Raw genomic sequence first — 23,874 nt, 5'->3', positions numbered from 1 at the left:
TTAAAAAAAATTGTTAAATATAATAGAACTGCAGGCACAAAAAAAAAATTCTGAGAAGAGGCGTCTTGAATCTGGAAAACCAGAAAAGGAAAAAAAAACTTGCACTTGTATACAGACAGTTGTCAGATTTATGTGTTTAGTAACTATACGACTAATAAGGAGATAAGGAGAGCCACTAGATTTAGTGGATGGATTCCGAATGTTTGTGGACTTCTTGTCTAAGAGTGGTTTGTTTATAAATGTTGAATCTGGGATGTTGGGATCACTTTAGAATTCCTGCTGCAGGATAACCAACTGAGACAAAGATGATACGGGACCATTTCACTCAAGAGCTACTCAGAAAATGGCCATTTCTTCTTTACTTAAGGTTATGAAATCACATTATCCTTTGTTCCTTTCTTCTGCCATAACTACTCAGGAGTTTCATTGCAACTCCAGATGGCGTGTTCCTCTTTTGAAGTCGCTGCCTTTGACCAATAGTGTTTGATTAAGTTTATATAAATGAGAATTCTCCTCTTGTCTTTGAACATCTCTTACCAGTCCCAAGTACCAGCAAATCCAAAAGAGCAGTGCTGATTCCTTTGCTTTCTATTCTCAAATGGCTCAAAGAACTAGGGAGAGACAATAGGCAGAACACATGATTTTAGTTTTAAATTCTTGTGCCTAGAAATGCCTAGAAAACAGGACTAAGCTGCGTAGTTTGAAAAACCCATAGATATTAAAAATAGTAGTATATGTTATTTGTGCATTTTCACAGTCCTTTTTCAAGGCTTTTGACAATATTATGATTCAATGGCTGCTATAGCTGCCTTAGATCACTGCATTCTCATATTACAGCTTTAGATGGAAGGCACAACTTTCTCTTTCATCCCCAGTGAGGACTGTGTTTCTTCAGTTATATTTAATTCCCACTCTCTTATTGGTGACTGTTATAATGTCAGAATTTGGGAGAAAAACTATTTTCAATAGGGTTACAAATTTAATTAGAGATACTTAGAATCTCTCTTTGAAAAATATAAAGAACGTATCTTAAGTGTGTGGTGGATAATAATTGATGACTATAAAAGTAACATTTAAATGTAAGTTCATGACAACAGCAAATGTGGGAAGTCTGCAGGGGGAACAATGCAAGATGATTTTATTAAAACTTGTTTCAAAGTTCTTTGTGACATTCAAAATATTTAGTAAGTAAAACCATCATGAAGACTGTTTTGGTTTTGGGGTTTTTTTTGTATGCAATAAATGTCTTTTTTTACTGGAAGAATATGGTATTCTTTTTGTAAATGCTGGGTATGCTTCAGCAAAGTGTGGGAAGTAGGTGAAAGGTAACTTGGAAAATTTAAATAGAGATCTTGAATACATATTAAAAGAAACAAATATGGATTATGTTCTTTTATAGAAAGAATTTTTAATTTCTTCCTTTTCTTTTACAAGTCTTTATTTTAAACAGTAGTACAATTTTAAAGGATTTTTACCACAGAAAATTGGGCGAAAAACTTTTACTGTGTCAGAGTAGAGCTCAAGAAATTATAGTTTTTAAATGGATTTCTTGTGTAAGCTCTACATGGTTTTCAAAAAAAAAATAAATATTCAGCCTACTTATACATTCAAAACAGTAGGAATTTCAGATTGAATAGTAGTATCTCAGGCCACTGCCATCACTGCTGCTGCCTGCTGTGTGATTACAGATGACATCTTCTGTGCTGTAGAGCAGCTGGAAACAGTTATGCAACTAAAGATAGATAAAGGAAATGATTGTTAAGGTGATGGTTTGAAAGTGTAAGCTGAGTTATGAAAAATCTTACCAATTCTCTTATCCCCTTTTAGTTTTGCTAGGGCAATAAAGAGATATATTCTGTAAGATAAGAAGTAGTATCAGCAAAAAGCTTCAATGATTTGGCTAATTTTCTGTACTTATGGTGCTGCAGTTTGACATATCCCTGTTTTCAAATTGTGGATACATTGACATCCTTTTTTTAAAATAGTGCCTAGTGGCAACAATTTTCTTTTATTGTCCTGCATATGGATGGAATGGGAGCTCTAGAGGTAAAACTTGTATAATGCTAGAGGACATTCTCAAATATTTAGATTGGCTGTAAAATAATCCAGAAAATTTGATAGCCATGGTGCTTTGATTGTACCTAGTCAAAGCATTTTGTGCTGAAGTGTGGAATATTATATATGGAAAAAATGTTGTTAAATTAAGAAATGTGTTAGGTTATAGTTTCTAAATGTTTTATATGTGCAAGTTACTGTTTAACTTAAAAATTAAAATGGTTATTGAAAAGTTATCTAGAAACATGCTAAAGGTAATATTTGAAGTATTTGAAAATAAGGGTCTCATACAAGAATTAAAATAGTACATTGGCATTAACTGAAATTAATAATAGGTCATGAGTTCTTTAAATCTAGAATGACTTTAAAGACTGAATTTTGAAGTTGTAAAATAATGAGATTAGTTTTTACAAATCCTCATTTAAAAATCAGTGATTTGAACAAAAAATATCAGTCTGCTAGTTTTTTATCCACTGAAGAGTCTTGTTTACTTAATGTTACATGCCACAGGTTGTGGGTTCTATTAAATATCTGCCAGTGCATAAGAAGTAGATTCTGTTTAGGATTAGATAATTTCTTCAGATTATTCCATACACAGTAATGTGGGTATAAAAGTCTACCTTTGGATTTTATTGAAACATTAATGGTTTCTTTTGTTTGTTTTTTTTTCTGAAAACTTACTGTGTATTTTATTCAATAGGTACTATAGTGCTCAAAAAGACAGGTCTTCTCAGATCTGCATCATATGAAATGTTATACTGCCTAACACTTCATATTTTACTTAGCATTTGCATAAATGTATACAGGGCATTTGGAAACACATGAAAGTCTAACGTTTAGTTTTAAGCTTACCAAAGTGCTATCAATCATTATGAGAAACCATATCTGACTTTACACTTTCTGCTTTAGTTCTGCTATGATTTTCTTAAACACATAAGTACTATGATTTTTTTCAAAGGGCCCAACAGCCCAGCTGATTAATTTTCCTCTAGAGCTAAGCAATTGATTCAGAGAAAACTCCAGGTAGACTGAAGTTTAAAACTGTATTTGGATTTTTTTTTTTGCCCCGCAAGGTGTTCTGTGCAACTATAATACAAAATTTGCCTGACATTCTCTATGAGTGATGCTGTCCTGTCATATCTGAAACTCACTGAAGTCATAGCAAGAATCTTAACTGGCTGAAGTGCATAGGGAAATAAAGGAGTAACAGTGATGAGTATTTACCAATAACTGACTCTGTCAACACAATGATTCTAAAAATGCTGGAATGAGTTTGTATGTTATAAATATGACCTATTAATGTTTACCCAGTCTAAGGAAGGACTCATAGCTTGTATTTAAAACAATAGCATGTGTGTCAGAAAGTGGGATATGTCTATTAGCTGCATTTCTGCAGTATGTCTATGAATCTATAATTAAACATCGTAATTTATACATACATAGAGATATAGTGTAGATGTGCATATTCAACAAAAGAGCTCATAAAAAAATCTATTCAAGAGTTAGATACACACTGCTTTTACAAACTGTAGGTCTGAGAACAAATGCTTATTATAGTAAATATAAACATTACAAAGTAATTTAGAAATCCCATGGAGTTTCCCGTGTATGTTTGTACTGGAAGGTGAATTGTTTTATCAGAAAGAAGAAATATCCAATTGGAACTAAGTATAATTTTATATAGGACTTCTGTGAGTACATTTCTTCCTTTTGATTGACATTGAAAAAGAAAACATACACACACACAAAAGTGCTCTTCAGTTGTAAACATTATATGAATTGGAAAAGCAAGAAGTATCTGTTGTATCAACTTGGCTGTTCCATAATATTTTTTCTAATAGGCCTAATGTTTTTAGGTAAAAATAGTTTCTTAACATTACACTTACTAGAAGTGGAAAATTGTTACAGTGATACCATGGGTTAAAATAAGAGACCTGAAAAATATTTCATTTTAAGCTAAATTGTACATAGGTTAAATTTCTTGAGTAGCTACCGAAGAAATTGACAGCTACATCACTTTCATGTTGATGAACGGTACTCCTAATATGTTTTGAAAAGAACTGGGCCTATTAAGATAGGGACTTACAGATTTGCACCGGAATCAGGTTCTCTAGGACTGTTTGTCTCAAAATATACAATATTTCGCTGTAATAGTAAACAGAAATATGACAGAATGATACTTTTTATGCAGCTTAATAACAAGTGTTTAATCTTCTTTATAGAAAAAAATGGGTTATTAGTATCTTAAATACTTTGACAGAATTTGGAGTTTCAGAACAGAGTTCTTTTCCCATATTATTCCTAATAATAAAAATTCTAAGAAATGGAATTCTTTCTTAACGAACATTGGCTTTTTTGCCGTCAGAGGAGGGCTGTGTCATACTAACTGTCAGAGAGCAGCAATGACTGACTGCTCTTTCGAGCACTGGGAGTGAAGAGGGAAAAGCCAAATGGCAGGGAAGGGACCTTGCTGATGCCCATCCTGCTGCCTCCAAGGGAGGCAAGTGGGGCAGGCACCAGAGTGGTAGCCTAGTTCTGCTTAGAGTCCAGGTCATCAGACAGTTAAACTCTATTAGCGTACTGAAGGCCCTGACACTGGTTCCGCTAAGTAACAGCAAAATTTCTGATCAATTGTGCTAATTTTTATCTTGATGTTCTTTTTTTCTTCTAAAACATTTTTATATTTTACTTCTTCCTATGATTAGAGAAAGTCTTGTATTAGATAAATTCTTAGATTTCTTAAGAAGAAATTAATATTAACCATCTAAAACAGTACTTAAAGACTGAATAATCAAATGTTGCTTTTTTTCCATAAACCAAGACTGAAAGAAATAATTGCTCTATTTTGACAAGTGAACCAAAGAAGTATGACATAGAAGTCTTGCAGGAATGCATGCATGAAAACAAGGCTGTCATGTTTACAAAATGATTTTTTTCGTATGGTGAATTTTTCAGATAGTAAACTATACTGATATTTTTCTGAGGAACACAAACTTCTTTTGGCTATCCTTTAAGGAGAAGAGCTAGGAATAAATATAAATACACAATTTTGATTGTGCAGCTATTTTATGAAAACTCTAAATTGTTCCAATCTGTTACTATTTTTGCATTAACATATATCTGTTACACAGTTCCTTTTACACCAGTCATATTGTTCTGCAAGAATAGTCAAATAAAGGACGGGTGTGAGCTACAGGTATTGAATGGAGTTAGCATCACATTCTGTAGAAACTCTTCGAGATCCTTCTGAAGAGAAGAGGGATGTGTTACCATGTCTATAATAAGTAGTATCGTACATGAAGAAAGAGCTTTATTTTAAGTATTCCTTTTGTCTCAGTTCTGTAAAGCACTGTTTAATGTTTTCCATTTAACTTCTACTTTTAATTATGATGTCTTTTATTGCAGTAACATCTGTTAAGTCTTATATTCAAGGGCTGATCTTTCCTTGATATTTTATAAGATGTATTTGGTTTACATCCAAGCTTTTTCACCAGCAAGATGACTGAGTTTCAGCTACGTCCCAAAATGTCAAAAGTCTTTGAATTGTTATTTGCGAAGTGGTATTCTGTAGCTTCTAAGAATTTAAGAAAACAGTATTTCCATGAAATATTTCATAGTGTTGTGCTGTTAATTGAGAAGTGCAAGATATTAGGCTTTAAAGGACCTTCATGTTTGTTTTGGAAGAGCAAAATCAGAAATGTGCAGTTCTGCTACCTGTAGGTCTACACTCTTATATGACCAAAAACTATCAAAAAACTTCAATCTGTTTTTCTAGTAGTGCCTCTTGATAAATTACCAATGAACACTGTAGTTGCTTTATAGAAAAATATTGCTTGCAAGAAAAATAATGGATTTACTAATTTATTTTGTTGCCCAAACATTGTGTGCATCTGAATATTATGTTTGTTCCACATATAGTTGCTGCAGTATGAGTAGTATTATTAAATACTAAATAGTAGACATTAGATATACTGACTAATAAGTTTCCACTTTTTATGTAATTTTTTTCTTTAGTTTTGGTAATAAGTCATCACTGGTTGTAAGAATGACCTAAAACAGGTAAAAATAACTCCACTAATGCTTTGCTTCCGTTATAAAGACTCATGGGATTTAGTGTATTAGTTTGAATAGGCCAGTGGATTTAACCTGTGTTTTAGCGACACAGTTGTTGAGTAAAATGAGTACAAAGCAAGATGACACTGGGTTTATGATACGTTGTAGTGTTTTACTCTGGATTTTTGTGTTTTAAATATTTGTGATGATGTGTGGAACTTCCAGAAAGTAGTTATGGACGGAAATTATAAGTACACAGAAAGTAATTTTACCCTCTAATGTATGTATTTTTAGTTTCCATTTATAATAGTGAGAATTACTTGTCTAAATCAAAAAAAATTAAGAAAGCTACTACTGTGATTAAGGTAAAAGAACTGATTTCTTTAAACTGAAGAAATGCAAGATACTATGAAATTTATCTCAGCATTTATTTTACTGGTTTCCCTCTGTAACAATCTACTCAGAAGCATGCATAAGGTGTACTATTCAACACTAATTTTATAATTCCATACATAAATGATTCCCTTGTTAATCTAACACTTCCAGGGAACAAAATGTTGTACATTTTGGTACTTCTAGTCTGCCTTTTTTCATTATTTAACCATTTTACTGTATCTGGTTTACAGATTCTAAAAATGGAATGGGGAGGAGAGTATTCACTTGATTCTTCCAATTTAGACTGTTTGTTAAATGTCCTTCCTGGAGAATTGGAAATTCAACAAATCCTGAGTGATGTTGATGAGAAAATAAAGAACAACTCTTCCAGGTAAAGAGTATTTTATTTGTATCCAAAATATTAATGAAAGTCATTACAAAGAAATGTGGCTTACCTTTTCTAGTTGTAGATTAAAATTCTGATAAACATTTCAACAGTAATTCTATCTAAACCACCTGAGCATTTAACAGATTTTTAATGCCATATAATTATTGTGCTATAGTCTTTCTCTTTATGGTACTTTTAACAGCTGAATCATCTTAATCTTAGGTTTTATTGCAGTAGGTGTGATAGTGAAGGAAGAAAATGTGAATTCACATGACAGTTGTGTTTCCTACAACTATTAGATGGAATTTTTATTCTATAAAAGAGCTACAGAATTTGACAAAAAGCAACATTTGAACTCGGTATGTTCTTTAAGCATTTGTAATGGAAGTAGAACAAGGAAGTAAGTTAATATATGTAGAATTTCTTATGTAATCTGTTGTATTACCTATTTCAGTTAAAATTCTTGTGCTGCAATAGAAAGTTTTCTAAGTAGAATTTGAAATATATTTCTTTGCCCACTTCTTTGTAACATACTGATTTCCAATAATCAATGTTATAGAAACAGTGGGCTTCTGAAAGAATTCATTGTTGATGCAGATTTTTTGCATGACTACAACATAATTAGCTCAAGGTTCTGTGCCTTATTTGTGGCTAAATTCTTTAGTACCTTTTTAATACTTTGATTGTGAAAGATGCTCTTCAGTAAATAGACTTATTGTCCATTAAAAAAAATAAGTGTACATTCAGAGATAAAACATATGACATAATTTAATACTGAATTTTGAAAATCCTTGCCCTTGGATAACAGTGCATCTTACAAAGTTTTATGATTTCAAAGAACTCCCTTCATGACATCTATTTTAAGGTTGTATAATTTTAATGTTGCTCACATTTGTGAGAGGAGGTCTTTGCTGTTCCCAAGCAGCTTTCTGAAGAATGGAAGTAAACCATTGCCTTATCTTGCTGAAAACTGACTTAGATCATCTCTGAGTTATTGTTATATTGGTTATGCCAGGCTGAGAGATTTTCCGGGGGGAGGGGGTTATTTATATCACTCTCATCTCATATTTTCATTTAAAAACTTAGTGTTTACTAAAGTATTTACAGTATTAATAATCCCAGGGTAATAATGATATTGAAGATCTGGGAAGTATGCTGTTGAGGACCACTGCATAGTACAATTTCATGTTACAGTTTTTCAGCAGTTGACATCAGTGAAACGTAGATACTTACATAGAGTTTAGTTGATGTCATAATGCAGTTAATTACACAGGTAATTAAGTTTTGAGTGTCTTTGGTCTTATGTATCTGGAAAAAAACAGAAACAGCATTTTTTGCAGAACTGTTGTCACCTCTTCAACTACCAAATAAAAGTGATTTTGTTGTCATTATGCAGAGACAGCCGTAGAGTTAGGAAGATTATTATCAAGATGAACGTTTAGAATTAATGCTTTACTACTGTTTTTGGTTTCAGTGTGTGTAAAATGTATGCTGCTTGTGGAGAAAGCTTTTAGCTGTGGGAAAGCAAGCCAGCTGTCCATTCCTTTTAGTGGTACTTTATGTCACCGTTTTGTGTTACATTTTACATTAATGTCATCACAGTGGAACTGTTCTGAAGAAGGCTGATTGTGACTTGCACCTAGTCCTACAAATTAGAAGGACCTTTCATTGTAAGTTTTGTAAGATCCTAAAGATATTTTATCAAAGGAGAGCATGAAACTGGATTGCCAGGAAAAGTTTTGTATTTTTGCTGAATTGACACCTAAACTAGTTTTTAATCTAATTTTCACAAGGAAAACCAAAAAGTAGCTCTGTAGTTACCAGCTGATATTTTGCTTCTCTAATATGTCAGTTTCAGAAATGGAGAAGAGTTTAAAAGGAGATGGTGGCAGCAGCTGATGTGACTTTTAAATTAAAAAGAGTCCTTTTATTGCAAATATCTTAGAGGTATAATGGAATTAAATAATTTTCAAGTTATCATTGATCTTTGTGAGTGGTATGATAAGAGCAGATCTTTGTGCTATGGTGATATAGTTGAAATACAATCCATTTTTCATCAGATAGATTTATGCTTTTATTAGACCACCAAGAATGAACACAATTGTATATAGTATATATATATTTTTAAAAATGAAACATTGTGTAAAAAATTGTGAGGCAAAAGTTTGTAAATCACTTGAATGGTCATTTATTGCCTTCCTACTGAATAGATTTTATTAAATTGTGTGACATGTCAAATCAGATATACTTTTCAGCAGTTGAATTTCCTTCCTTGTTTTTCTATTATACCAATTCTATTTGATGCTGTAACAAAACAAAGGCTGTCTGTGTGAAATTGTTTTATTTGTAAATTTGAAGGTAGTAAGTGGTTCATTCATTCACTATTATATAACAGTTTTCTCCCCGGCCGGCCCTGGCCACACTGAGGGACTTTCTCCCCAGCTGGCCCCACCATGCCAAGGGGGCTTCTCCTGGCGGCCATGGGGGCTGCAGGCCGGAGGACAGGAGAGGAGGAACTTCAGAGTGCACAGAGGTTTGCCAGTCCAATTTGCGGGAGGGGGAGGGGGTCCGATGGGCCATGGGATCCCCAGACAGGCGAGAGGGTGGACAGAGCAGTCCTGCTTGGAGGGTTGTGAGTGGGCAGTGCGAGAGAGACCTGTAGTAAAATATGTCCATGGGCAGGATGGGCTCGCTAGCCTTTCAGCAGTCATCCTAGGAGAAGGACAACTCTAATTCCAAACCCGGGCAGACAGAGCTCGCTTGGCCCTGTAAGGCCATCCATCCAAGAGAAGGACACTCTAATTAAACCTACGTCCTGAGGACCTTGCTGTCACCATCCAAGCTCACTAGGCCCTGGCAGATGAACCTTAGGAGTAAAGGGTAGGTCCAGTTCTGCTCATGCTGCGTCTCACCTAAAAAATCCATTGCGCAGGCTCGAAGGATATGTCCACATTTGTAAAGCCCTGTAGCGACAGGCGAGGGACGAAACGGCAGGTGAAAGGTGCACTGGAAGCTGCAGACCCAACCCTGCATGCAGGAGGTTCAGGACATTGGTCACCTGAGACTGCCCCCAGAGATGACAGTCTCTTTCGGCAGCATCCTGAATGACCAAGCAGCCTTTTTCAAGGAGACCACTGCTTGCTCCACACGGAGAGGGGCCTAGAAAAGATGACCTAACCAAAGCTCATCTCCACCCTTCACCCGGTTGGTTAACCGTGGCCAATGGGCATCTTCTGATGAGGTCAAACAAAGTCTAAGAAACAAAGGCATACACCTGCCTTCAAAGGTGTACCCAAACTGACACATGCTGGAACATCAGAACCATGCTTGATACTGTGGATAGTGGTCGTCCTGAGCATCATTCTGCCCTAATTGCCCACAAACTGTAACGTCTCAATATCAGCATTGCTGTTCTCAGTGAAGTTTGTCTCTATGAGGAAGGCAGCCTTAGAGAACATTGGTCAGGTAAACCCAGAACCGAAAGGCATCTCTCAGGAGTTGGCTTCATGATTAAAAACTCTGTTGTCCCTAAACTTGAAGTTCTGCCGACAGGTCACTCTGACCGCATTATCTCCCTACGCCTTCCACTACACAACAAACAACATGTTGTCCTCTTTAGTATATATGCCCCAACTCTCCAAGCTGACCCTGCCAAAAAAGATAAATTTTACACGATCCTGCGCTGCCTTACCCAAAAGGTTCCTGCAGAGGATAAGATCATTATCCTTGGTGATTTCAATGCCAGAGTAGGAAAGAAATTTGAAGCCTGGAAAGGAGTATTAGGCAAGCATGGTGTTGGAAACTGCAATGATAATGGTCGCCTTCTGCTAGAGTTTTGTGCGGAGCAGCAGCTCACCATTACCAACGCTATCTTTCAGCAGAAAAATAGTCTGAAGACAACCTGGATGCATCCTAGATCTAAGCATTGGCACTTCATCGATTATGTCTTGGTGCAACAGAGAGATGTTCATGCTGTAAACTTAACTTCCACCTTAAGTTCAAACCTAAAAGGGGCAGTATTCAAGGAGGAGACTCCAAGTCAATGGTCTTCAAACAGCTACAGTGAGAGACAGATTAGAGGCAAAACTTCAAACTAGGCTCGAAGATCATTCCGTAGATCCCTCTCCTGAAACACTTTGGCAACATATTAAAAATAGCATCCTGCAGTCCTCTGAAGAATCCTTAGGGTTCTCCTTCAAGAAGAACAAGGACTGATTTGATGAAAACAATCAAGAGATCCAGGAACTGTTGTAAAGAAGAGAACTGCTCACCAAGCACACCTTGCTCACCCATCTTGTCACGTAAGAAAAGCAGCCTTTCATCTTGCATGCAGCAAGCTGCAACAGAAACTTCGTGACATACAGAACAAGTGGTGGATCAATCTAGCAGAAAAAACTCAATTATGTGCAGATACGGGTGATCACAGAGGATTCTATGAAGCCTTGAAAACAGCATATGGGCCTACATACCAGGTCCAGAGCCCTCTACTCAGTGCAGATAGTAAAATGCTTCTGACAGATAAAATCTCCATTCTGAATTGATAGTCTGAACACTTTCAGACTCTTTTCAGTACTAGCCGTGTAGTTCAAGGCTCAGCAATTCACTCCATCTCACAACAACCGCTGAAGAATGAATTGGATATTGCCTTTACTATGGGAGAAACTCTTAAGGCCATACAGCAGGTGAAAACTGGCAAGGCAGCTGGGGTTGATGAAATTCCACCTGAAGTCTGGAAGCATGGAGGCCAAGCACTCCATGCTAAATTTCACGAGTTTGTGGTGCGTTGTTGGGAACTAGGCCAACTACCATCAGACCTTCGTGATGCAGTCATCATCACCTTGTATAAGAAGAAAGGAGATAAATCAGACTGTTCAAATCATCGAGGTATTACTCTGCTCTCCATTGCTGGCAAAATCCTGCTGGCAAGAATACTTTTGAACAGACTATAGCAGAAGAACTTCTACCTGAAAGCCAATGTGGTTTCAGAGCCAACAGGAGTACCACAGACATGGTATTTGTTCTCAGACAACTGCAAGAGAAGTGTAGGGAACAGAACAAAGGCCTCTATGTAACTTTTGTTGATTTCACCAAAGCTTTTGATACGTTGAGCAGAAAAGGTCTGTGGCATATTTTGGAATGTTTATGATGTCCCCCCGAGTTCCTCAAGATGATCATCTTATTTCATGGGTCATTTACCACCACCACTTGTGACCCTTCCATCAGCGCTGTCTCCGTACAATCCTAAATATCCACTGGACTGATTACGTGACCAATACATCTGTTCTTGAACAGGCAGCAGTCACAAGTATTGAGGCCATGTTGCTGAGAACACAGCTGCGCTGGGCAGGACACGTCTCCAGGATGAAGGACCACCGCCTCCCTAAGATCTTGCTTTATGGTGAACTTGCCACTGGCTGCCGCAAGAGAAGAGCCCCGAAGAAAAGATACAAGGACTCTCTGAAACAACATCTCAGCCTTGGCAACATTGATCTTCCTGATCGGTCTACTCTGGCCTCAAATCGGAAGGCCTGAAGACACACCATCTATAACGCTGCTGCTTCTTTTGAGAATGCATACAGGTTCACTCTCAAGGAGAAAAGACAATACAGAAAGAACCGTGTCTTATCGATACCACCTAAGGAGTCTTTCTGCTGTGCCTTTTGCTACCGGACTTTGTCTATCCCGCATTGGCCTCTTTAGCCACCAGCATGCTTGCAGCAAATGTGGGTAGAGTCCTTCCCAAATCTTCATTCGCAAAGCCTAGCCATGGTGATTATATAACAGAAATGATGCCTTAAGCCACTAATGTTTTTTTATTTTTCTAATATTTGTAAGGCTTGTAAGTTTCATAAGTAGTGGAAGTAGATTTTAAAAGCAGCAAACCCCCCCCTCCTTTGTCCCTTGTCCCTTTCCCTTTCTCTAGCACCCTTGTTTACACATTCCTTAACCCTCTTACCCCATTCTATGCTCCCTATATCAATCCTACCCCTGAATATAGCAGAAATGTTTAGTCTTTTGTCCAGGCAAGACCTAGATTGTTGGCAGAACAGCATATCAGGGCCTAAACCACAGAATACGGCCAAGAATTAGGTAACTATGTACCCTTTGTGCTCTGATGATGGTGAAGATGGGATGAACATGGGGTCCCAAAACCCTCAGACCCATTTCTCAGGGGGTGGACCCCAGGGCGGACCAGAGTAAAGTCCACAGGGTGGACACATCTGGGATTGGATGGATGGTATTATAAAATGTAACATCTCAGGCACGGCCGGGGCGTGTGTCTTGTAACATCTGAGCCTTGGCAAAATAAACCCTTTCTTATCTCACCCCTAATTAACTGCTCTGGAGATTTTTTCAGCATCAAAATTCCACGGCAACAGAACCCTTACTACACTTGAATGTTAACTTTATTTTCACAGCAGTTTTTAGAAGCAGGTAAATATGAACTCTCAAAACTATTGTCATTGCTGGCCAGTTTTATGTAGAGTGATAGTCTCAGGTTATTCTCAAGCACGAAGTTGTATTCATCAAGATAGCCTTTTCATAGAATCATAGAATCAGCTGGGTTGGAAGGGACCTCTGAGATCATCAAGTCCATCCCTTGATCCACTACTGCTGCGGTTGCTAGACCATGGCACTAAGTGCCACATCCAGTCTCATCTTAAAAACCTCCAGGGACAGAGAATCCACTACTTCCCTGGGCAGCCCATTCCAATGTCTGATCACCCTCTCTGTAAAGAAATTATTTCTAATATCTAACCTAAACCTCCCCTGGCATAACTTAAGACCATGCTCTCTTGTCTTGCTGATAGTTGCCTGCGAAAAGAGACCAACCCCCACCTGGCTACAGCCTCTTTTCAGGTAGTTGTAGAAAGTGATGAGGTCTCCCCTGAGCCTCCTCTTCTCCAGGCTGAACAGCCCCAGCTCCCTCAGCCTCTCCTCATAGGACTTGTGCTTGAGTCCCTTCACCAGCCTAGTTGCTCTCCTCTGGACCTGCTCCAGCACCTCAATATCCTTCCTGAACTGAGGGGCCCAAAAGTGGACACAGCACTCCAGGTGTGTCCTCACCAGCACTGAGTACAGGGGAAGAATCACTTCCCTGGTCCTGCTGGCCACACTGTTCCTGATCCAGGCCAGGATGCCATTGGCCTTCTTGGCCACCTGGGCACACTGCTGGCTCATGTTCAGGTTCTTTGTCTCCATTCTTTCCCTTCATATTTGCTTTAACTTTTACTGTTTATCAAAACTGAGTATTTGGATAATTTCTCCTAACTGGTAGTTTAAGAATTACTAAGAGTGAATTTTTGAGCAATCCACAGAACTAAACTTTCAGCTGATATTTAATACTTCTAAGCAAGAAATACAGTACAGAGCTTGAAACTAAGCTTATAAGTGATTGAAGTGATTGTAAGCATGAAATCTCTTCAGTGGTTGATTTTGTGTATTCAGTTTTTTCTTCAGTGAATGATTGGCTGCCTTTTAGTGGTAATAAAGCAGCAACAGATTCTATGAGGCTGTAGGACAGTGTGAGGTCTTCATCAGCAGAACAATTGCTCAGAATTCAATAAAATTATTTACTAATAATTATATCTTCGCAAAACATTGGAGACTATAACTTCATGAGGCTTTTCACAAAGACTTAATTTAACTTCAGTCTGTTAAACTTTCACCTGACCCTATGTCTAATTAGCAGTAATTTATTCTTCTGGGGTTTTGAAGAAGGTCTTTTTTGAAGGGCTTCAGTGAGGTCACTACTAAGTTCTTACTTACCTGCCACATACATCTGCAGAATCAGATCTTTGACTGCACTGCATTGCATCTTTTTCTGTAACTGTTTAATATAAATTGTAATAATTATTTGAGAATTAACAAGAATTAGAGACTATCTGGAAAGTATGACATGGTCCAGCTGTTGATCATAACTTTGCTGATTTGCCAAGAAATGCTTTCCATTTACATTACAAATAAGGGATAGAGAAGTTTCAAAGAGGATGTTAAGTCAAGCCATCTCATTCCATTTTCCTGTATTAGAACTGGAGTGTGCATGGCCTTATGTCTTTTTAAACTGAGATGTGCTGCAAGAGTTACCTTTCTCTTTTATTTTGAAGAAATTCGAGGCTTGATCTCCTCTAGAGTTTTCAGGAAGCAGCTTACCACACATTCCTGTTATTCAAGAAATTTAGCAAAGTCTTGGAACCTCCAACCAAAATCCCAAGAGTGGTCGAGAATTTTTAACTAGAACTAATTGTAGAGGAATAAAACCCATGATTTTATCAGTTGTACTCAGATCTACTATTTATCACAGCTCTTGAAAAGAATTTGACGCTTTTGAGTGAATGTAACCTGCTCGCTGTACAAACCTATTACTTTGGTGTTTACCTGATGCCTCAGTTTAACAAAGTTGCAACTTTGAAATTAAGAAACTTCAGGTGAAAGTGTGGAAAAGGAATAAGACAGGTCTTTATTAACAAAATCCGAATAAACAACAAATGGTACAATCAAAACTTTCAAAAAAGAAACAAAACAAAGTCCCAGTTCCCTAGGGGCGTGGGGGGGTGGGAAGGGCTGAAAGCAGAAGTGTTCCCGGCAGCTCAACAGCTGCTCGCAGCCACGTGAGCGGCCGGTGGCTTCGCAGCCAGCAATGAGAGAGTCCTTTTTTCCACAGGCACAGTTTCAGGTCAGGCAGCTCTGATAATGCAGCCTCGCCCCTGGTGCACAGTACCTCGCTCCGAGATAATCGCTTTCTCTCTCTCTCAGTTGTCCTCCATGAGGTGTCCGGTAGGAAAGAAACTTCCCCTCAGGAAAAAGGAGGGGGCCGGAAAAAAACCCCAACCAAACCCCAAAAAAACCCAACCGAAAGTAGCTCCTGCTCTGTCCGTCGGTGGAAAAACCCATCCACCAGACAAAGGATTCCCGAGCCGTGGTCCCGGCCCCCTCTTAGGAGGGCACCTCCCCCTCCCACCGCTGCCCAGCGCGTGCGGCTTCGCTCAGTCCCCCCACTCCTGACTCCCCCCATCCGGGAAGAAACGATGGGGGGAGAGGACGGAACACTGGGGAAAGAATTCCAACATCTCTTTTCAAACCTATGATACCTGAGAATTTAGTGCTTATGAAGATATTAGAGTAACGTTTCTAAAATCTTTCTCAAAATAGTAGCTGTCTAATCACTTCACTGGACTAATTGCTAGGAAGAAATAATTAAACTGAGAAAGGAATGTAATTTTTTTCCTGTGCAGGCTGTGTTGTCTTTGTGCATAATAACTGAGCTTAGGATAGTTGTTCCTTACCAACTTGCTAGCTGGACACCTCAGAATTTCTCAGAAATTGGCTATTTTATTGACGTTAAGTTTCTTTACTCCAATATTCAGTGATTATAACTGTGTCAGTATCTTAGGTTAGTTAGCTGCCACATATATCTGCAGAATCAAATCTTTGCACTATAAAGTATCCCATTTCATTTCATTTCATATGAGCATATATGAGATGATGGCTTCTTAACCATTATTTGTCACTATTATGTTTTGGTCAATGGAGCTAAAAGACACAATTTACTGCCATTCTTCTGAAAGAATTTATCAAGACTAACCTTATATCTTATGGACTGAAATATCTCAAACCTCTAAAACAAGGCAGTAGTTTGGTTAGAACTGGCTGTTCTTATATGGTTAAGATGTTGACTACATTTCTAAGGTGCAGCAAAGTTATCACCATTCTATTTCTTAATACTTACTTTACAATACAGCTAAATTAGAGATATGGAGTAGTTTGTAAAGTCCTTTAACCATATGTGTCTTTGGTTTACATCCTAAAGTCCAAGACTAAAATAAGATTTGAGAAAGCAAATTTTTTCAAGGCTTTTAGCCTGTAACTTTCAGACTCATATTTTAAAGAATTAATGGTTTTAAAAACAAGCATCAAGACATACTTGTCTTAGCAGAATGTTTCTGAACAAGTACTGTTTGTAGTCATTATTGTCATCAGTTTTTTATTACTGCTTACAATTCTTACTCGTCTTATTTTGAATAGAAGTCGGAGACAAAATATAAAGAAGAGTTTAGTCAAACTATGAAAAAAAAGTTAACAAATATGAGGTGATAGCGTAACCTATATTATTAGCAATAGGAGCTTTACTTTCTTGCTTCCTCCTCTGCTGTTGAGGTTACTATTGTAAAGAACATAAAACATGAAAAGTAATTACATCTATTTATGCAATTGGGTTAATGTGAGTAAGAAAATGGACATGCCAAAAAGAATAAGCTGGTGAGATAGAGTAAAATGGAACAGCGTAAACCTTATAGACCTGGAACTATAATAATATGTTTTTTTCAGAATGTTATGAATCTTAAGATATACATTGTACCATGACTGTTACTTTAGATTGTCATAAGCATTGCAGGAACATACAAGATGGTAAATAGCCATTTCTTGAACAACCTCTTTTTTTCTTCAAGGTATGGTGAACAAAACATGTTCTGCATGACTCTTTATGATATTCTTTTCAGTTAGATTGTATCTAACAGTTTTTGCTAGAAAATAAGTTATTTATATTTTTTCATAAGTTACTCTTATTAACACACAGTAGTGCTGAGGCATCAGCAATGACCTCCTGGGAAATTTCCTTAATATTTACCTTCTGACAGGTAAGTTTTTGAGAAATAAAGTAAAATATTTGTTTCATCATGGGAGAAAATGTAACAATGAAAATGCCTGTTGGAATTATACTGGTGAATGTCTTTCTCCAAATTTTTTACTACTCGAGGTATATAGCAGGTCCTCAGAGACACAGGTTTCCAAATGACATGACTGTTTTTTATACCAAATATCCTGTACCTTCAGCAGTCAAGCTTTTTAATGAGTAGTATGAAGTAGTATTATGTTAGAACTTATATCTTCAAAACCAATGGAAACAATTTTCATTTATTTTAAAACTGTCTGTTCTTAATAAAAGGCATGTAAACTGATTCTAAAGCTAGATATCCATGAAGATGAGGATTTTAAGCATAAGGAACATGAGGTTTAAAGATAATTTCACTTTATAGCTTTGCAGTTTAATTTAACCAATGTCATTGTCATTTTATAGCTGCTCCATATGCTATGTGAAGTAAATTGAAATGGCTTGTTAGAAATTGAAAGGAGTTAGGAGATCATACTTCAGCTTATTCACATAGTAATCTTAGGCAATGGAAGATGGGAATGGGAATGGGAAGAGCAACCTCATTTTGATACTGTACTTTTCAAAAAAAAGTTGTATCAATATGACAGTGCTTACACTGTCAGTTACATTATAGTACTTATGTTGTAGCTGTTTGTCCATAGATGCAGCCACTTAAAAAGCAGTCTCTCCACATGATTAAGTTATTTGTAAAAGTTGTCACAACTTAATAATTAAAGAGTTCCTAGGGGTTCTCATATTGAGACTGTCTCTCTGCAGTGTGAGTCCTTACCAAATGCTACTTCAGAAAAACACTTCCATTGTGGACACAGATAACATAAAAGAACTTTGCTTTAGTTTGTAAAAAAAAACCACATCAGACCCTCACCTACAAAAAGAAGGTATTTAAGTGATATCATTTCCACTTACATAGTGGTATGTTAATAGTACTAGCCACAAATAATGATGCGGTCAAGGTACTCCTTGTGTGTGACTAAAAGTTTAATTCTTAAAAAATCATTCGTTCTAAAAAAGAACCATAGAAGCGTAACAATCAGATTTCTTTGCTACAGAGAAAGGTATTTTTTTTTCTTTGAGCTTTTATATTCCACCTCTTGTTTAGTAGTTTGGCCACTGTTTATTTTCTGTTTGTGTCTGAACAGTTCTGCAAGTTCAAAAAAAAAGGTTGAATCATCTGTCGAAGAAAAATTAATCGAAGGCTGTTAAATTTGCACTCCCTTTGTATATTTTTTTTTAGAGTATCCTTCTCTTGGATGGATGGCCTTACAGGGCCAAGCGAGCTCTGTCTGCCCGGGTTTGGAGTTAGAGTTGTCCTTCTCCTAGGATGACTGCCGGAAGGCTAGTGAGCCCATCCTGCTCATGGACACATTTTATCTGACCCTTCAGTTTTGACCTGTCTGGCATGGGAGACCCTACTAGAGGCATATACCACCGCCAGCACAGCTTGCAACCTCATGAGGGCACACAAGCTTCTTCCCCACTAAAATGATTTGGATGAGCCTTTCTATCCCTACTTTTACCCCCCAGCCTCCTACACTCAAACCCAAGGACATTCCTTTGTCCTAGACACCCTTCCAAGATGCTATAATTCCAAAACAAACCATTCCTGGGCAGAAGCTGCAAGCGAGCCAAGAGAAGGATACTCTAATTAAATCTACATCCTGAGGACTTCACTGTCACCATCCAAGCTCTCTAGGCCCTGACAGATGAACCTTAGGAGTAAAGGATGGGACCAGTTCTGCGCATGCTGTGCCTCACTAAAAAATCCACTGTGCAGGCTCAAAGCCCTTTACTCAGTGCAGATGGTCAAATGCTTCTGACAGATAAAATTTCCATTCTGAATCGATGGTCTGAACATTTTCAGACTCTTTTCAGTACCAACCGTGTAGTTCAAGGCTCAGCAATTCAGTACATTACATTCAGTACATTACAACAACTGGTGAAAAATGAATTAGATATTGCCTTTACTATGGGAGAAACTCTTAAGGCCATACAGCAGGTGAAAACTGGCAAGGCAGCTGGGGTTGATGGAATTCCACCTGAAGTCTGGAAGCATGGAGGCCAAGCACTCCATGCTAAATTTCACGAGTTTGTGGTGTGTTGTTGGGAACTAGGCCAACTACCATCAGACCTTCGTGATGCAGTCATCATCACCTTGTATAAGAAGAAAGGAGATAAATCAGACTGTTCAAATCATCGAGGTATTACTCTGCTCTCCATTGCTGGCAAAATCCTGGCAAGAATACTTTTGAACAGATTAATACCTGCTATAGCAGAAGAACTTCTACCTGAAAGCCAATGTGGTTTCAGAGCCAACAGGAGTACCACAGACATGGTATTTGTTCTCAGACAACTGCAAGAGAAGTGTAGGGAACAGAACAAAGGTCTCTATGTAACTTTTGTTGATTTCACCTAAGCTTTTGAGCAGAAAAGGTCTGTGGCATATTTTGGAATGTTTATGATGTCCCCCCGAGTTCCTCAAGATGATCATTTTGCTTCATGGATCAGCGCAGCCAAGTCACATATGGCGACACACTTTCTGAGCCCTTTCTAATAACCAATGGTGTGAAACAAGGTTGCGTTCTTGCACCAACTCTATTCACAGTCTTCTTCAGCACGGTGCTCCAAAGGGCCACGGCAGACCTCGATTGATCAGGACGGTACCTACATTCGATACCGTACTGATGGAAGCCTATTCAACCTAAGGCAACTGAAGGCCCACACCAAGACCTTAAATCATCTTGTCCAGGAGCTGTTTTATGCTGATGACGCCACCCTTGTTGCACACACAGAAGCAGCCCTGCAGCGTTTAACATCCAGCTTTGCAGATGCTGCTGAGCTCTTTGGGCTGGAAGTCAGCTTAAAGAAGACAGAAGTTCTCTATCAACCTGCACTTCAGGAAGTCTTCCATTATCCCCAGATCACCATTGGCGAATCGGAGCTCAAATCAGTCCAGCAGTTTAATTACCTAGGTAGCCTCATCTCCTCAGATGGTAAGATTGACAGAGAGATAGACAACAGGTTAGCAAAGGCATATAGTGCCTTCGGAAAACTCCATAAAAGAGTCTGGCGAAATAAACACTTGAAGAAAAGTACAAAGATCAGTGTTTACAGAGCCATTGTACTATCTGCTCTTTTATATGGGTCTGAATCATGGGTCATTTACCACCACCACTTGTAACCCTTCCGTCAACGCTGTCTCCGTACAATCCTAAATATCCACTGGACTGATTATGTGACTAATGCATCTGTTCTTGAACAGGCAGCAGTTATGAGTATTGAGGCCATGTTGCTGAGAACACAGCTGTGATGGGCAGGGAACGTCTCCAGGATGAAGGACCACCGCCTCCCTAAGATCGTGCTCTGTGGCGAACTTGCCATTGGCTGCTGCAAGAGAGGAGCCCCGAAGAGGAGATACAAGGACTCCCTGAAACAACATCTCAGCTTTGGCCATACTGATCATCATCATCGGTCTCCTCTGGCCTCCAATCAGGAGAAATGCAGACACACTATCTAAAATGCTGCTGCTTCTTTTGAGAACACAGGCAGAATCATTCTTGAGGAGAAAAGACGCAGAAAGAACCGTGTCTTGCCAATACCACCTAAGGAGACTTTCCACTGTGCCTTTTGCAACCGGACTTGTCTATCTCACACTGGCCTTCTTAGACATCAGTGTGCTTGTAGCAAGTGTGGATAGAAAAAGGGTTATTGGGAAAAAAGGAATTTAGCAATTTACATTAATTTTTTAAAATTATACTTTTAAGACTAAAAATAATGAAATACATTAAGCATATTTTTTCACATCGAAATTACATATTTTTTACTAAAGTTACTAAAACTTCAGCAAATTTCTTTTCTAAACCAAAGAAATCAAAGTCTTGTTCTCTCTACAGTGATATAAAATTATAAAGTTTTAAATACTAACCTATGTAGTGAGAATAATTTTAATCATATTTAGCAGAAATGTTTTACTTAAAATGCTCGTCTTCTAAACCCAAATAATACACATTATTTTTATTTTTTGAGAAGTAACGAGTTTCTAAATATTTAATTTGTGTAATTCATGTGAAGCACTAAGTATGTATAGTTAACCATGTTCTTGTATTACTAAATGTTGACAAAAATCTTAAAAGGATATAGCAGTGGCTTTGATATCTTGTTTATATACACTATGCTGTTTGCTGTAAGTAAACAGGATGAAAATATTCAATCAAAAACAGTTTTAGTCCTAATTAAATGTTTAAATTTTTGGGATAAAAAGATTAAATAAAATGGACACACTTAACATGATTTATGCTTTTTTGGGGGGCAGGGGGCGGTGAAGTGGAGGGGAGGCACTGAAATCTATCCATTTAATCCCCTTATCAGTAATGGGGCCAATAACCAAAATGTCTGGTCTTGAAAAGGCTGTAGCCTATTCATAGCTTGTAGTTTATTATCTTGCACACAGATTCATATGTCAAAGATGAGTGTAAAAACTGGCTTGTAGTTGTAGCAGATTGGCACAGATTTACCAACATGGTGACTTTTATGTTGCACAATGTTGTAATTATTTGGGTATGTTTGAATGAGACACATCGGCACACCACAGTAAAAACCTTTGATAGTGTCCCAGGAGTCAAGGTGTACGAAGAAGGTGTTTAGTTTCATAGTCCTGAGAACAGATTTTACAAGTTAAAAAGATACTTTGCTAACCATTTGTCAAGTTTAGAATTGATATTCTTGGCTAGGTAATTAAACCTAGTTCTGCCTAGATCTAGTCAATACTGTTTTCCTAACTGAAACTATGTTAAGCATTGCTTTTGAAAAAATATGTAGTTATGAACTACTGAAAAGTTGGTTTTGTAGAAAATATATAGAGTTAGATTGTTTATGGATTTTTTTGCTTTGTTTGGTTTTCACGTAAGTGTCCACACAAATAGAAATAAAATAACTCTGGATATTCAGTTGTTCTTGTGATCTTTGCAATTGAAATTGCTGTAATAACCTACCAAACACATCTGGTTTCATAAACAGGGTTTCATAAACATGATTCTAGATGAATGTTAAGGAATGGATCAGCTCCTTGAAACAAACGCTGTTCTCTTTCAAATATTCTAATGACAAATCAGGAAAGAAAAGATCTGCTTTCTCAGCACAACTGACTCTAAAATTCATTTCGACATTTTCTGTGATGTCAGTGGGTTTTTAGGAAGTTTTTAATATATGTTAGGTTTTATAAAACAGCTGCTGATTGCTAAAGAAGCAGAATTCAGTCTATAGTCTCTGCTTTAGCTAATAAAGCACCAAGGACCAGATCTTAAGTTGGATGGTGTCATATTCGTTAACTACTTTGTTAAACAGAATAAGATTGTTTGAGAAGGGAAGCTGTACTTAGACTTGCTGAGGATGGTACAGTCTTGCCTGAAGGAAATGTATTTTAGCTCTAGCTCAACTGTACCTAAATGTTATCCTGCAAATTCAGGCCTTATTTTGTGAGAGTAATTTAATTATAAATAAGAAAGGCTAGTGTTACATTGCTTTTAAGAAGTTTTTATTTTTTAAACACATAAAATTATAAAATTTTAAATTTTAAATAAAAATGCTTTTATCTCCAAATAATGAAGAAAAATCCTGTGTTTTTTCTTTTTCTTCACTTTTTTTTTTAGCATAGAAAAGTGTCTTAAAGACCTGCAAAAAGAAGTAAATGAAATATGTACTGATGAAATTCTACAAAGCACAACTGACTGCATTCAGTGGCTAAATAACTGCAATTTTAGTTCTCTCAGATCTTCTTCTACAGACCATGGAGAGCTGACGGAGTTCCTTAGGACCCTGGTAAAAAAATTTTATTAAAGACTTTTATGTTTAGAAAGTTGGTTGTATGATTGGAGGTGGGAGTGTGGATGGTTCAATTAGTTTTCTCATTTTGGTCTTCACTGTGGTGATGATAGTTCAGAAATTGTATTATAAGGCTTAGTGTTGTTTTCATGTCTGCAGCAGGGTGTTATGTTTCCTTTAGATCATGCCTTAAATAAACAATCTTGGGACAAAATCCTTTCACAGATGCTGCCGTATGTTCAGCACTGCTAGGATTGTTTCATAAAACACATGTTGGTAAATAAACACTGGAAGTTACTGTCTATACTGTTAGGCTGTTAGTGTTTCTGCCTGTTCTTCACTTGTTTCGGTATGAATTTAACTCATCTAGCGTACGTTATTATCCTTTATGCATTATTTAAGCATAAACTTCCAACTTTCTATGTGGCTGGAGGCATAGGGAGTAGATGCCCCATCCCTGGAGACGTTGAAGGCCAGATCGTACTGGCCTCTGAGCAGCCTGATCAGTTTG

The 23,874-nt window shown here is 37.4% G+C and overlaps 1 protein-coding gene across 8 annotated transcripts in view; it reads left to right on the top strand.

The window, feature by feature from the left end:
• Positions 1-23,874, top strand: part of KIAA0825 (KIAA0825 ortholog) — a 196,342-nt gene that overhangs the window by 28,172 nt on the left and 144,296 nt on the right. For all 8 annotated transcript variants that reach the window (XM_039384848.1, XM_039384849.1, XM_027728961.2 and 5 more), the window contains 2 exons: positions 6,735-6,874; positions 23,192-23,360. In XM_039384848.1, the coding sequence (XP_039240782.1) occupies positions 6,744-6,874; positions 23,192-23,360 (300 nt within the window). In that variant the 5' untranslated portion in view covers positions 6,735-6,743. Of the gene's footprint in view, positions 1-6,734; positions 6,875-23,191; positions 23,361-23,874 lie in introns of those variants that run through there.

Source organism: Pipra filicauda, unplaced genomic scaffold, assembly GCF_003945595.2.
Source record: "Pipra filicauda isolate LSUMZ 115617 unplaced genomic scaffold, ASM394559v2 scaffold37_size4185640_pilon, whole genome shotgun sequence".
Taxonomy (NCBI): Eukaryota; Metazoa; Chordata; class Aves; order Passeriformes; family Pipridae; genus Pipra; species Pipra filicauda.
The sequence above is the reverse complement of the archived record's forward strand: the minus strand, read 5'-3'. Positions and strand labels throughout refer to the sequence as shown.